The sequence below is a fragment of the Morone saxatilis genome, unplaced genomic scaffold (genome assembly GCF_004916995.1).
Source record: "Morone saxatilis isolate NCDOM2014 unplaced genomic scaffold, NCSU_SB_2.0 Contig20, whole genome shotgun sequence".
In the NCBI taxonomy this organism is placed as follows: Eukaryota; Metazoa; Chordata; class Actinopteri; family Moronidae; genus Morone; species Morone saxatilis.
This window is the reverse complement of record NW_023339763.1, coordinates 15,492,604-15,508,324: the sequence shown is the minus strand read 5'-3', so window position 1 is coordinate 15,508,324 and position 15,721 is coordinate 15,492,604. Positions and strand designations below refer to the sequence as shown.

Here is a 15,721-nt window from a genome sequence, read left to right as displayed (position 1 = left end):
ACACCAACAAGAAGTCTTTACACAAACATAAATTTGTATTTAGTTATTTATTTAAGTGGAATAATTCTATACATCTCACCTCATCCTTTGCTTGGAACAGGTACTCTTTTCCATCCCCTAGCCTGCAGACAGTATTGAAGAGGTAAACCATTAGTCAGAGATAAGCTATAAAGTCTTATACATCTCAACATTTTGCCATTATCTTGATATTTCATCACAGCCTTTCTTTATAAAAAAAAAAAAAAACAGGGTGAAAACTGTTCTGTATCAGGAATATTCTTTCTGAGGGTTTTTGTTGCCAAGGCTGTTCTCACCTGAGCTTGAATACAAATTTCCTCTTCTTGTAGTCATTGGCTACCTCGCACACAGCCTCTCCAAGGCTGATTGGTACCTCTCCGTGGTATGGAATGCCGTTGCTAGCGCTCTTGCCATCTTTATAGAAACCGAGACTTCCTTTTCTTAAGACACAGTATACGTTCTGCCATGACCTATGAGAGCAAAGTCATGGGATTAGGAGTAAATCTTTAAAAAGATAAAGTAATGAAGAGACATGAGTCTGGTGTTAGAGTTATTCTCTCGCCCTGACAGGCAGATAAGACAAGTTAGGATAGACTGAGACACAACCAACTTAGTTTTCCAACAATTAAAGCTAGTGTAGGTGAGGTTGGAGAAACTGGTGAGAGACAGCACGATTTTGAAAGTATTCAATCAAAAGAAAACCATCAAGATGGATTTTTTTTTTGTCTGGTCGTTATCTGACATTCTTGTGTGACTAGTTCGGCAGCTTTAGCATTATCTGCCTGCTGGCCGTCTTGTGGGAAACTCCGGTCACACACAAAGAGTGCGCAGAGGTAAACAGGTGGGTAGACAGGCAGGTCGGCCATCATTTCATTCACACTGAATAAAGCAACTGGTTGGCCAATTAGCTGAGCTTATTACAGGCCTGTGACTGCTACAGACACCATATTTTTGTCTTTTTTTCAGACCACTTGATTAGTTGATTTGTGTCAGGATGTAATAAGAATTTTAACAAATATAACAAACACTTCTGAATTACATTACCTAGCCTAGCATTATATTGTACAATAATTTGAACTAGAAATCTACATTGGCTGACCTCTCTGATGTGTATCTTAATGCACACACTGACCTGGTAGCTGCCTTTTTGCTGTGGGACTCCATCTCCTGTTTTCGACAGAGCATCCCCTCCATAGTTTCTGGCTCAGACTCTGCTCCACCCCTGCTCGGTAACGTGGCAGAAGGATCAAGCCGAGAAGATGCCAACCCGCTGTCCCGACCTGGCCCGTTCACCGACTCAGACTCTGAGCCCTGTGGTTCAAACCAGAACATGAATGTTGGTGAGGAGGTAGAAAAACACATGGTGGGATGGACGCAGTGAGCAGCAAAGCAGCCATTCACAGCCATACATGAAAAGCCATGATGACGCTTGCTTTGACGGCACTGTATGATTACCTGAGATAACAGCATTGCGTAGGTTCAGAAGGTCCACATAGTCACCCAGTACACAGATATTAAACGGGACAATTACAGTCACTCGCATGGGTAAGGCACACAATTAAAATAACCATACACATGGGAAACATGCTTGCTGAACACTGCACTGAACAGGGATAGTTAAAATGTCTGATTCAGATTTAGTTTGAACAGAGGCGGATACCAATTTGCAATATAAATATTATTATTCTTCATCCGAGCCTCTTCAGTCTCAGTAATTTATTGAGCAACTGAATAATAATAACTACACTGTAACACATAAACAGACAAAAACATACGTGAACACAATTAATGTTCAACTCTTCTAAAGCCTTAAATCCTCCAAACGCAGCTTTTATGTACTAAATTAATCTTGAATAAGAAATCCATAGACAATAGGGTGCCTTTAAAATACTCAATGATGACAGTGGTAGCTGCTAAGGCATTTACCCCGCTCAATAAACGTTTTTTCTAAAAGCATTTAGATGACACCATCAAATGACTTCACCACAGGAAGTATACACATATAGGGAAAAGACTAAAACAAGCTACATATAAATTGGCTTTAGACAACTACAATTATCACCACATTTACAACACTAGGCCTCACATTTACAGTCACTCTTGTCCTGGTCAATATGAGCACATATACAACAACAGACGGATCCATGAAAACAATTATCTTCATGAATCTGCATCATGCCTTTAAACAGCAATGGGACTCATCAATGAAAAACCTTTGTTGCATGAATAAATAAAGCAATGGTTTGCATCTGTGACATAGAGCAATGGCTTCTCGACAGAAGAAAAAAAGGCACTGCAGTTGACCAGGAGCTGAGCGGAGGCTGTGACGGGGGCGAGGGGAAGCTACAAAGCTGACCGTGGCTTGGTACTCACACGCTCCGGCTGCTTTGGCTTACACACACGTTTAGGCTCTGATTTCTTTCCCAGTGACAACGATAGCGATAATGACTGCTGGTAAAAACCCAATAAAAAAATTGTTAAGTGGTCTTCGTCTGTGACAGAAACTTGAAAGTTAGTAAATGTGTTACACTTCCAGAACTTTTTTCAGACACATTGCCATTATGATTGGCTTCCAATAACCATCAATCAACCATAAAATCAGTGAGGCTCAATTAATGCAGACGCCCTTGTCTTGAGTGATTCTTCTCTAGAGTGTTTAGATCTAAACATACGTTTACTTCTGCTTTCCACAAGCAGCCAGTGTAGACTGCCGTTATCTCCTCTGAAACACAGGCAGTGTTCATTTTCATCTGCCAATGAGGACTTTCACTAGGCTCATGTAACATATGTAAAAGTTTACTGTATCCTACCCATTCCCCAACCCCCTCCTCACAGGAGTCCTGTTCCACTGAATCAGGACTCCTGAGGTGGTGAGTGAGTTGGTCCTCTGCAAACCTGCCCTGGTGGCACTAATTCTTTTCAGACAAAGTGCTTCCACACTACAAACAATACCTAACTGCAAAACGTTTCTGCCTTTCCATAATATAAAACTTTGCTGAGATATTTATTTCTCCAATACTTTGCTTGTGTGTGATCTACCTATATACATACTGGTAAAAAAAAAAAAAAAACATTTTTAAACTGGACAATAGCAATGAATGTCATTAGGCAAGGATATGTACCAAAACAACACTGCTGATTAAGGTAGAACAGACAGAGACAAGGACGCACACTCACATACAGTTACACTATGTATTATATATATTGTATTATATGACATAGTCACAGTTTGGACAGCAATGTAATATAGGTAAATCTTTGCTTGTGAACATCTTGTTACAACAACACAAATTACCAGTATTTGTTTTTTTCCAATTCTCTTTCTCAATCATTTTTTAAAACACAGATTGCATATTGAGAGTGAATATAATTCTAATAGATCCATGACATAATATAGGAGATGAGGCACGACAACATGGAAAAGACATTACAGGACATTACATGCTAGAGCCCTAAAAATGATATTAGAAACCTGTTTTAAAACATAAAACTCTTGCGCCACAGAGCAGAAACATTAATACATTTGAAGCATTTGGATCTATAAAACATGTCTCACCTGCGATGTGTCATTGTCGCTGTGTACTCCATTCACTGATACCGACTGATTGAGTGTGGTCTGGTCCAGACTGGTTCTGTGTTTGAGAGCAAGGAAAAGCATGTTAATAAAAATAAACATCTGTTGATATACATCAACAATTTTCTACCAGACTCCCACTTTGGTTTACCTGGCTGCAGAATCATGTGCATGGCTTTCTGTCTCAGACTGTGCCACTTCTTCTGCTGGGGGCGGTGTAGGGGGTCGCCGTGCTCTCTCCTCTTCCTCTCGCCTCCTCTGGATCTCCTGCTCCTCAAGCTGAAAAATGTGAACTCAGTAATGTTGTCTAAACTTAACAACTCGAGAGGGGAAATCAGTGCCTACAGTCATAGAAGAGTGGCAGACATCCTGTATCTACCAGATATCAATCCATTCTCAAATACTTGTGACATCATCTCTCTACTTACTGTAGTGAGTTTCTCCAGCAGCACAAAGCGGTCTTCCCAGGCTGCAGCAAGTTTCTCAAAGGCCTCATGGCGCTTAATTAGGCTCTCTACTTCATCCACATTTGCACCCAGCTCTGCTGCTCGCACCAGAGGTTCTTGCCCTGCCAACCAAGACTCTGCCACATAGGCATCACGTCCAAACTGCAACACTTCTAGCACTAAAATGCAGAGAAAAGGGGAGCAGAAGACAGAAAGACATATTCAAAAATACCGTATACACAGCATAAGGACACAATCAAATATGTGTAAGCACCATTGACAGTATACATAATGGACAGAGCTTCCAGACTTTAAAGTGAGGCCAATGCAGAAGTGTCTTAAAACCTGCATTCTATGTAAAGGCAGACAGGGGGAGCTCCAATAAAAAAAAAACAATACCATGCATGCTAATGGAGAAATGACCCAACTTCTTGCTTGATTAATTTGCTCAGTAAACAGTTTCCTAACGAGTTTATGGTCCCAATAACTTGTTTCAAGTCTTCTTCTATATAGTATGATGTTCATTTAGTAAATTACAGTCCAATTTAGAGTGAAATACACGGTAACGCAGAGTATGTTTTTGGGGCGTGGTTACATTATGATTAACAAGTCACTCTCAGTGAACGAAACTCAGTTCAAACTGTCAAACTAGGCAGTGCAGATCAAATAGCAATATTCTGTTACTGCGTTGCCTAATTTTTGGCTAAAATCTTTTCAGGAACATTTTGGAGTCATGTTTAGCTGTAATACGAGATTGTGTGTTACCAGGCGAGCCACCATCGTTTCCTGCTACAGACGCGTTGAAACTGTGCAGCCAATGCCTTAACTTAACATCCTTCAAAATGGACATACCATTTATATTTTATCTAATACCTTTAACCTGTAGCAACATGTCAAGACCAACATATCTCTTGTGTTGTGTTTCGTTTGAATGAGCCCTTATACAGACTCTAAAAGATGTTAAGCACACATACCAATTTGTAAATGGTCCATCTTGTCTTGCCACTTTTTGTTGATCTTGTCTCTCTTTTCCTGGAGCTGAACCAGTTTCTCTCGGATCTGTGATTCAAGGAACATTCAGTAACAAGAAGATTAAGTCATAACCCACAATAAGCCTTTAAGTATGTTCCCTTTTTACACAGAGCTGTTTCTTGTAAATATGCATTAATGTGACTGCAGATAACAGTGAAAGTGACCCATCGCACAGTACCTCATCAGCTGCATAGTGATTATTGTTGATGAGAGTGTTTCCCATCTCAATACAGGCAGTAAAGCTGTCTGCCCTGGTCTCAATCTCTGACTTGATGTCCTGATGATTGGCAATGACCAACCCAGCAGAAGATACATCCCTGGGATAACAGAAAGCATAGAGAGGTGAGATTTACTTATATAACTTGTATCGTTGGTTATAACAGAATTCATTATGGTAACTGGAAAAATTAAGCATAAAATGACATTCACCTGGGGCTGTCATGTGCATCAATCTGCAGGTTGACACCATCCATCCAGAGCATGAGGTCTCGCACCATGTTGAAGAAGCGGAACTTCTCCACGGTGTCCAGCAGGAGGAGCCTGCGTGCCTGACCAGCCTCGAGCAGGCCCTCCCAGGCAGTAGTGACAGCGTGTTCGCTCCTGTGAATATCATCAGCTTTCTCCCCAGCATAGGCCTTCTGCAGCCGCGCTGCGTCATCCTGCACCTGGTTCACCTAGGAGGTCAAAGAGGAAGACATTCAGTTTTCTATCTCTGTCTCTCGGAGTCTCACATGAGATCTCTTTATTAACAGATAGCTGACCTGTCCACTGAGGGCCTGGATGTCATTTTCAAAAGTATTGTGCTGTCTGTGTAGATGCTGAACAGTGTTCAGGTCACGGCCAAGGTCGGAGGGCAGCCCCTCCCTCTTCTCCTTCACACGTCCAAGCACCTCCATGGCATCCTGGTGGAATCGGTGCAACTCATAGGAGGCTGCCAACATTTGCGTGCGTGTGTCAATCAGCTCCAGCAAGTCAGCCCAGGCCTCGTTTAACCCGTCCTTCCACTCAGCCACGCTGGCATTCTCAGGATGACCTGACTCAATCAGGTCATCTGCCAGCCCATTTACACCATCTACACGCTCTTGGCCAATGTTGCTGGTGTCACGAGCAAACTCCCGGAACTTGTCCCTCAGCATCTGTAGACAGAAAAAAAGAAATCAGGGCAAAATTGGGAAACAATTATTTCAGCTAAATTTCCCTGAGCCTCAGTGTCTCCAAAGCATGTGACGGAAAAAAAAGAAAAACTCACCGTGACATGCTCATAGTCCTGTCCTAGTTCATGGGATCCAGCAACCACCTCCCTCTCAGCAATCCACTGTTCCAGATCATCCACCTCCCGCTTCAGCTGGGTCAGCCGCAGTCTCTCCTGAAGCCGCCCACGGCGCTCTTCAGCCAGGTCTTTCAACCCTGCATACAGCTTGTCAACTTGGGCTTGCCGTAAAGTGATTCTCTCACTGTTTACAGAAAAATAAGAACAAGACAGATCAGTGGTTGTGGATGTACAACTTTTTCATAACAAAGGCACGTGTGACACTTGACATTCAACATTGAGATCTTTTTTGTGCACTCTCACCTCTCTGGGTGTTCACTGGTGACCATGAGGCGACTGCTGTTAGCAAGCTGGTGAATGGTTTGGGCGTAATCTTCAAGTGCCTGTTCCAGAGTCTGGTGCTTTTTGACCATTACAAGTGCGCTTTGCTCATCCTAGGAGACAAAAAAGAAATTTTAAAGTTTCCTAAAGATATAAGATGTGAAAGAGTGGTACTAAGAGTAATTGCTCTTCCTTATTTTGTCCCTTCTTACCTTGGCTTTTTCCTCTGACATCATGTGCAGCTCTTGCTCTCCCATCCAGGCTTCTGCCTCTGCTGCATCAGCATAGAACTGCTGGGCGCGATTTGCCTCTATTAGACGGTCATGGCGCTTGTCTGTCTCTGCAATCAGCTGGTCCCAGAGGTCCCGCAGCTCAACAAGGCGCCCCTCTAGGACAGACTGTCTCTCACCATCTACCTGACTCTGGGTCTGGCCTCGTCTATGAATGTCATCGATGCGAGGCTGGTGGCCCTGGATCTCCTTCTGCAATGTCTGATTCAGAAACAGAGAAGATGGTTTGGCAATTTGCACCTCACATTTGCCTTTGGACTATACAATGAAGGTGTTTATTTTATTTAATGAGTGTAATTCACCTTTATCTTCCTTTTTAATTGCCCTGCATTACAACATTTTAAGTACTAGTAATTCATCATTTTACCATTGCATGTAAAAAAAAAACAAAAAAACAAAAACGTTTTAATCACTGTACCTGGTTCTTCTTGATTAGCAGTTGTACGGTGGGCAGGTCTTTTCCATGGTCTGTGGAGCTCGCCAGGGGCATTCTCTCTTTCACCCACAGCTGAGAGAGAAACACAAGAATGAATAAAACATGAGTATTAGGCAAACAGGATAAAATAGAAACACTCAGTTACTTCACACTTTAGGTAATCCAACTCACAATTTCATCCTCCAGATCTCTGTTGAACTGGTGTGCTTCTTTGGAGGCAAGTAGTTGCTGCCTCCTCAGTTCGAGAGGCTCCTGAAGGTCGGAGAAGTTGTCAGTGACACGCCTTTGCTGACCATCTACCTCAGCGAGTCCAGCATCCTCCTGGGACAGGGCTAGAGCCTGAGACTGGAGGGACTGCACCTCCTTCTCTCTGACCTCCATCTGGTGCTCCAGCATCTATATAGAGAAAATAAAAACATGTAAGACACAAAAACATGACATCTGGCAATTTCCACTACTATCTACAAACAGATTTGGCCTGTTCCACCACATGCACCACATTAAATCTGTCATTACTTCATTACTGTAATTAACATTTAAAATTAATCTTCTTTATACATGTTGTTTTGTACATCATATCAAAGCTATGTAATACAACATGTAACATATTTCTTGACAGCAAGACTGTGCTTTGCTTGCACAGGGTGGTGTACCTGGTGCTTCTTGAGCAGGATGTTGACACTGGTCAAATCTTTGCCATAGTCGTCGCTATGCAGCTGACTCTCAAGGTTTTTCAGCCAAACTTCCAGAGCGGAGCAGCTCTGTGTAAAGAGTTCTGCCCGGTTAGCATCAAACAAGCACTGTGCCTTGGTGCGGGTTGTGCCCTCCAGCTCCTCCCACTGACGCTGTAGGTCTTCAAGGGTCTGCTGAACAACAGGTTTCAACTCTGGCTTCTCTGCCACCAGCGCTTGACCCTCCTTTTGGAGACAGAAAACAAGGACAAGGTTTAATTTACATTAATTTAGCTGTTTCAATGATCACAGTCAGTGTAGGCAGATTGTCCCCAAAATTCAGAAATTAAATGCCATTAACCTTGTTGATCAGCCTACCCTTTAACAATCCCATCAACAGGCAGATGAATGGGTGTCCAAGTACTGTTTTATCAGATTAAATTTGGGGAAAGAAAATTCTTAAGTATGTGTTTACTAACTAATGACAACAATTAATGTAAAATTGGCAATACCTTATCAATTTTGTCCAGCCAGTCTTTGTTGGAGGCCAGTTCTGCCATGAAGGCCTGATGTTTCTGCCACTTGCTGTGAAGATTTCTGGCCTCATCATAAGACATGTCCTGTGCTGTCAGCATCTTCTCATTGATCCACAACGTGAGCTACAGAAAAGAGAATACATTTTTTTCTTGTATCTTATGATTAAAGAAGCCATTTCTATTCACAATACTCACATATTTACCCATTAAGCATCATTACTTATTTATTCATTATGCTATTATTTGATTTGTTTTTTAAATTGATTTTACCTCCTGTCCGTCTTGGAGGAAGTGCTGAAGTTCACGGTTATCCTTAAGCTTTGCCAGCAATTCATTTGCAGCCTCTTTATTCTTAAGATGCCTGGAGAAAACAAAGGAGAAAGCTAAATGAGCCCCTTAGACATCAATTTAAAAAGAAAAACTTATATTAATAAGGTTTTTTTCCCCCCTTCTTTTACTTTTGTTCTAACCTTTCTTGGATGGAATCAACTTTTTCCTGGATCTTATCAGAGTTTGCATTACAGTCATTAATGAGGCGCCGTCCAGCCTCCACCACACCATTTATCTTCTCCTCACTGGCCTCTGTGGTGGTGAGGAAATCTTCATGCTTCTTAATGGCCTCCTCTGCTCCCTGAAGACTGGTTGGCATCTCTGTGTGGGACAGCACGTACTCCTACACAGAGAGGAAAGGAATGTAAAGTTTTCTAACATTTTGTATATTCAATTATCAAATTCCAAAGATTTTTCTTTATTTTTTTGCAGCCTGTTAGTTTACTTTAACTGAGATTAAAACAATTAAAACAAATATGAATATTGGATATACTGACGAATTTAAACTAGAAGAAGCTAGAAATATAATATCTTGTTTTATTCAACAATTAACATTCCTTTGCTGTAGCTGTCTTTGAATCCCTTGGCCTACAACATACAGATCTAGACCTATGGCCCACAGTGCAGCTTACTTCTTCTTGCTCTGATTTGAGAGCTAGTGAAAACGCAAACAGATCACAAACAGCCAAAACCATAATAAAAACTTATAAAAGGGTAAACATATTTCTGATTACAATAAAAACATACTTGTGTTGCACAATATCATTGTAGGATCAGTGTTAAAGTTCAAAGACAAATGTAAGCTTGGACACTAATAAAAAATGTGATCAAATATTTAATTCATTTGATATATTAATTTCAATTAGTTGAGATTTTATATATGATGATTTTGCAATGTAATCAAACCCATTTTAGTCATGCATAGAACAATGGGAGGGGCAAGAGGGCAGAAGATCTGGTGAGAAATCTGAATGAGCTTTAGATCGCATTGCTCTGCTTAAAGGTCCAGTGTGGACCTCCCCCCTCTGCATATGTAGACATAAGGCTTATTCTAAGGTAACAAAATGAATAATAATAATAATTCCTATATTCAGGTGATTATGCATTAATGAAAACATACCTATGAATATCATATTAAATGTCTGCCAATAGATCTTCCTAAATGTGACACACTGCTGGACTGTGTGGACTGTTGATACATGATTTTTGTTTCAGTGAGGCCATAGCTTTCGCCATGGCTTCAATTCCATAGTGTATTTTTCTAACCTGGCTGTTGAGGAAAGCCTCTGCCTGCTGTGCATCTCTCAAGAAAGTCTGGAAGTCGAAGGCTTGGGCCAAAAGACTGTGGCGGTTCTCCCACATGCGACGCAACTCATGCCAGCCGGTGTCCAGTGCCTGGAGCCTCTGGGCCAAGAACATGTACTGAGCATCTGTCTGACCTTGCGTCACCTCCTCACCGACTGCCCGCATCTTCTCATAGTCCTCCTTATAGTTATCCACCTCATTCTTTATGCTCTCGTGCTGGGCTAGCAAACTCTCAGCCTCAGGCAGAGAGGTCGGAATGTCCTCTGAGGCCACGGCTGTCTGGGTGCGGGACAGCCAGGACTGGAAATCATCCAGATCCCTAAGAAAGCCCTGCAGCTTGCTGGCTTCACCCAATGACTCCTCACGCCGCTTCATGGTGGCGTTTAACTCCTCCCACACCTCTTGAATCTCTGCCAGGCGTCCTTGGATCTCTCCAGCCTGATCTGGATGTTCCTGGGCCAGCTTTTCTGCCTCATTTCTCAGGTCATCCAATTTGCCCTGAAAGGACATGAAAAATTATTTAAACGCAGAAGTGATGACAAGATACCTCAACATGAAGCCCACAATAAGCCTGCTATTAATTTGCTATTATTTATTGCACAAGTCTGTTCTGTTCCCATCCCTCACCAATATCTCACTGCATGTAACCTCTGCATACCTGAATGGCCTCCAGGTCCCTCTCCATGCCAGTTAGTTTGCGTTGCAGTGCCATCACTCCAGCCAGGTCATTGCCCAGACTCTGAGTGGATTCAATCACTTTCGTCTTTTCCTTCATCCAACTTTGGATCTCATTGCACTCCAAGTGGTAGTTCTGGATGTTAAGGGCCGACTCTAGGCCTAGCTTCTTTTGACCAGCCAGTTGTTCAAACTCCTTCCATCTAGAGACCACACCAAATGTAACATTTAGGCAAAAAATGCAGTGCTCATTGAGAGCTTATATATTTCTGTGTATTGTGGTGGATTTTAGTAGGCCTTATATGTTAGCTCTGACCTGTTGTTCAGTTGGTCTCGTGTCTGGTGGATTTGGTCTTTGTTACAGTTGTCAGAGCTAAGCAGCTGCTCGGCCACCTGGTTCACATCAGTGACACGAGTGCCTAGGTTGTTCATCTCAGGTTCCAGTGTTTCAAATCTGCAGCCATAAATAATAGACCAACATTAATTAACTTATTCAGACAAGTCTGGACAATAAAACTATTTGCACAAGAAAACAGTAACATTTTGTATACTTTTAAAAAGATTATTATTACACAAAATTATGTCTTGATGATTGTTACATTTTAGTCTCAGCTTTGATGTCTCAAACCTGAATGGGTTTTGAAGGATATAAATTCAGCCATCACCATGTTTTTTATTAATTAAATCTTCTGTATTAACATCAGATTTACCTCTGCTGCACAACCTCTAAGTCCTCCAGTTTGGTAGGGATCTCCATGCCATGTAACCACTGCTCCTTTTCCTCCACCCAGAGCTGGCAAGCACCAGCTTCACTAAACATGCGGTAGAGGGCCAGGGCACCCTCCAGAGCCTGGCGCCGAGCTGCTGACAGAGACTCCAGTTCTTCATAGCGTTGCTCAATAGCAGGTAGGCGACCGTCCACCTACAGTCAGCAATAAACAATAATTTAGTACTACAATCAACATGTCATCATTAAAGTATGAAGAAGTAATAATATATATAATAAAGTATATAATACAATAAGAAGTATGAAAAACAAAGCACACGCACCTCAGGGAAATGTACATAGGCCTGTGGCAGTGCTTGAACCTGCTCATGCAGGGAGTCGATGAGGGGGTGGTGGCTCTGGATCTCCTCTTCTATCTCCCTCTGCTTGCGAGCTAGAGTTTGGGTGGAGAATTCATCATGGCCTACCTCCTGACTGGACACCTGTCTAAGTGTCTCCATGATCCATGCCTCCATGTCATTGGCATCTGTTTGAAATTGGTGCAGGGCGACTGCTTCCTTAAGACTCTGCTCTCTAAGCTTAGTTGTCTGGGGAGCAGGAAGAACAATAATAAAAAATAAAATCAATATTTGTAAAAGAAAATGCTTTATACTGCATAAATACAAATACTGAGAATTGTGATCACCACCCACCTCTTCCAGATGTGCCCACTGTGCACGGATGTCTTCAATCCTCTCCGTAACCTCTGGGGCTCCAAAGTGACCCTCCTTAATCAAAGTTTCTCCGGCCGCAATGCTGTTGCTCAGGGGGCCATAGCGGGCTGCCATTTCATCCCTGAAAGCCTCATGTTTGCTGAGAAGGTGAAGGGCAGAAGTTAGGTCACGGCCACAGTCTCCACTTGCCAGGATCTGCTCCTGCTCTCTAATCCAGGCTGCCTCCTCGCCGAGATCCCACAGGAACTGCCACAGGCGGCGCGAGTCCTCTAGGCGCTCTCTGCGTTTCCCAGCGAGCTGCCCAAGCTCCTCGTAGGCTTGGCCCAGCAGGTCAACCTTCTCACTAACTAGTCCCGGCTCGCACGGTTTGTATGCTGGTAGAAAAAGTAAGAATACATGGCACTTAGATAAAAAATAAATGAAAATAAAAATAAAAATAAGAATAGGTCAGACTAAAGCGTCATGGTGGTCTGTACAGAGAATATGTTTGAAGACTCACCCTGTTCATAGGAAGTGAAGCGTTGTGCTGCTCCCTGCACTGCCTTGATCCTCTCTGCCTGAGCTGAAGTGTCAGCCTCTACCAGAGTGTGTTTCTGCAGTAGGTCCAATACATCATGCAAATGTTTGCCACTGTCCGGAGACTGCAGACGACCCTGAAACAAACAGACAGCACAGTCCAGTAGAATATTTGGTTATTCCCCCCCTCAGCTTCAGACCACTACCGTGAACACATGGGGAGCCAGAGCCTTACTCAAATACCAGCAGAGAAAATTCTTCTAATCTGAGTCACTAGAGCAGAAGGCCATTAAATGACAACAGGACATTATCACAGATAGTAAAGTGTATACAAGCATTCTCATTATAAAGTAATGGGTGACTAAATTATTGAGACATTAACAGCGTGATTTCAGTTACCACCAAAAATTACAGACAAAATGGATTAATGTTCTAATCAACTTCACCCCAGACAAACAAATGCAGATATATATATATATATATATATCTAACCCAGCCTTCCCCTTCAAATTAAACACCTGCTTATACTCTTTCTCAATAGAGAAATATGAAGAAAACCTCAAACACTAACTTTGGAATGGGTCAAAGCTCAAAGGCAGCAAATAGTGCTATATTTGTTTAAAGGTGGTGGGTGGCTGATGAGGCCACGCCCTTCGAGTAGTACTGTGCAGTGTTAACATTAGATCTGAGGCAGCAGAGAGAGGCATACATGCTACTTTGTACACAGGCAGTCAATTGACAGATGTTTAAAGCAATTAATGGTTAATACCAAAATTAAAGGAGAAAGAAACTGTATATTTAAGGTACCTATACAGTGAGTTCACTAGCCCAACATGAAAAGAAATTAAATATATAACTGCAAAGACATAATATGACAGCTGGTAACCTTACATACCCATTAGAGGTCTAGCACTGTAATTTCTAATAACATGGGCACCATGGAAATTGAGTACACACAATGATGCTGCATACTGTATGTTTAACCATTTGAACCAGTCATTACCTGGGTAACAGGCTACTTTAATAGCAGCTAAAATGTAAAATACTGTGTCCACTGCCAACAGGCAATTGCATTTGGCAATACCAGAGTTTTCAGACTTGCAGAATTAAATTAATTCAAATCACAGCATGTGGAAATAGTAGAGTTATCAGATTTAACCATGTAAGGAGAAAAGCACATGCTCCCAGTGACTGTAATCTACCTCAGCCAACTTCAATAAAGTCAGCAATGACAGGCAACACAGCTCAGGCAAGGGCTGTAAAAAGCTAATTACTGCTGTTAATGGACCTCTGATAAGTACAGACACTAAAGCTGCCGAGGACATATGTGAACAACAACTAACTTAATTGAGAGGATTAGGAAATTCCTTTTTGTTGATTAAAAACAAAGCCAACAGAATGCTGGAATGCAAAGCACTATCTCAAAACAAGTTAAAACAATGTGATCACTGTTAAAGTAGTATAAGCATGCATTGTATTGGGTGGGTCAGTACCTTCATGTCTGCCATCCAGTCCATAATGTAGCGCATCTCCTGAAACAGTCTCTGCAGGTCACGATGGGCATTCAGCCGCTCTCTGCGTGCAGCCAGGAGCTCTTTCAGGTATTCCCAGAGTCGAAGCACATTATCTCTTCGCGCAATTATACGCCGCACATCATGGTATCCCTCTGCTTCCAGCTCTTTGGCAACAGCCTCCACAGCAGCCACACGCTCCCAATATGCCCCAATGTCTGTCTCAATGGCCTCGTGTTTACGGGTGGCAGCTTCCACTGCTCCCAAGTCAGTTCCGAAGTTGTCCTAACAACAGGGGAAAATTAGCTTATCACGTAAAAATACGTATTCAATGAAGTATTCAAATTCAATAATACATCTGTAGCCACACATTTGTCTGTGTTTCATTAAATCCACTACTAAATCCATAAGTACCTGAGACACCAGCCTCTGGTTCTCACTCAGCCATGTCTCCCGCATAGCAGCTTTGCGGTCAAAACGTGCAGCGAGCATCTCCAGCTTCTCCTGGCGAATCAACTCATTTCTCAGTGCCAGCTCTCGTTCGTGCTCTGCCTTCTCCAATCGCTCCCATGCCTGTCGAACCAATGAAAAAACAGGAAGTTGGTAACATCCTGCAACTAGGATACCAAAAGGGCATACATGATGAGGCCAATCAACTTATGATAATATAGTCTAAAAAAACAGTGAACATAAACAATTTCCCCAAAAGTATGCAACAAGTACTTATTTAACCTATTGATCACATCACATTATGAAATGTGGCTTTCACATTTTTAGATGGAAAACAATTTCTAGCCCTTTCTAGAGCAACCCATACCTTATTGATGTCAGAGATGAGTTTGCCCTCCCTTGGCATGTAGACTTTTTGATTGTTTGCTCTCATCTTGCTCTGGATAGTAAAGAGGAGAACCTCCAAGTTTCCTTTCTCTGTAAATCTGTGGAGACAGACATCACCTCTGTTTAACACACTGTATAGCTTCACACTTTGGATCCTAATGGATAGAAAGCATTGGGTCATTGACTGGGTTATATTAACCCAGGTTTCTGTTACTCACTTGGGGGGTTTCTCCACAGTTCGGTAGGAGTTGAAAGCCTGGAGCTGGTTCTGTACAGCACTCAGTGAGTTAGCTAGCTGGCGGTCATTGAGCGTCACTATAGTCTGCTCGATCCACTGCAGCAGCTCTGAGGCCAGGGTCTCATACTTCTCTATCAGCTGATCTGCCTCAATAGCATAGTCCAGCACCTGCAACCGAGACAGATCTGTGAATCAAAGTAATTGGTGGGCAAACTCTTGATGTATATGTACTTAATGTTTTAATCAGACATTAGTGTCCACACACACACACACAC

General features: G+C 42.3%; 1 protein-coding gene across 4 annotated transcripts in view; it reads right to left on the bottom strand.

The window, feature by feature from the left end:
- Positions 1-15,721, bottom strand: part of LOC118331833 (spectrin beta chain, non-erythrocytic 1) — a 49,304-nt gene that overhangs the window by 3,902 nt on the left and 29,681 nt on the right. For 3 of the 4 annotated variants that reach the window (XM_035666913.1, XM_035666914.1, XM_035666915.1), the window contains 30 exons: positions 15,427-15,614; positions 15,189-15,306; positions 14,786-14,944; positions 14,354-14,656; positions 12,844-12,997; positions 12,324-12,718; positions 11,955-12,218; positions 11,615-11,826; positions 11,221-11,358; positions 10,888-11,107; positions 10,191-10,727; positions 9,065-9,267; positions 8,865-8,955; positions 8,571-8,717; positions 8,041-8,304; positions 7,559-7,783; positions 7,370-7,459; positions 6,874-7,152; positions 6,644-6,774; positions 6,320-6,524; positions 5,832-6,206; positions 5,500-5,744; positions 5,249-5,387; positions 5,013-5,097; positions 4,021-4,217; positions 3,744-3,871; positions 3,575-3,650; positions 1,151-1,329; positions 315-488; positions 80-122 (listed from right to left, as the gene is read on the bottom strand). In XM_035666913.1, the coding sequence (XP_035522806.1) occupies positions 80-122; positions 315-488; positions 1,151-1,329; positions 3,575-3,650; positions 3,744-3,871; positions 4,021-4,217; positions 5,013-5,097; positions 5,249-5,387; positions 5,500-5,744; positions 5,832-6,206; positions 6,320-6,524; positions 6,644-6,774; positions 6,874-7,152; positions 7,370-7,459; positions 7,559-7,783; positions 8,041-8,304; positions 8,571-8,717; positions 8,865-8,955; positions 9,065-9,267; positions 10,191-10,727; positions 10,888-11,107; positions 11,221-11,358; positions 11,615-11,826; positions 11,955-12,218; positions 12,324-12,718; positions 12,844-12,997; positions 14,354-14,656; positions 14,786-14,944; positions 15,189-15,306; positions 15,427-15,614 (5,964 nt within the window). Of the gene's footprint in view, positions 1-79; positions 123-314; positions 489-1,150; positions 1,330-2,391; positions 2,470-3,574; positions 3,651-3,743; positions 3,872-4,020; positions 4,218-5,012; positions 5,098-5,248; positions 5,388-5,499; positions 5,745-5,831; positions 6,207-6,319; positions 6,525-6,643; positions 6,775-6,873; positions 7,153-7,369; positions 7,460-7,558; positions 7,784-8,040; positions 8,305-8,570; positions 8,718-8,864; positions 8,956-9,064; positions 9,268-10,190; positions 10,728-10,887; positions 11,108-11,220; positions 11,359-11,614; positions 11,827-11,954; positions 12,219-12,323; positions 12,719-12,843; positions 12,998-14,353; positions 14,657-14,785; positions 14,945-15,188; positions 15,307-15,426; positions 15,615-15,721 lie in introns of all 4 variants that reach the window. The other variant, XM_035666916.1, reaches the window with a different exon arrangement.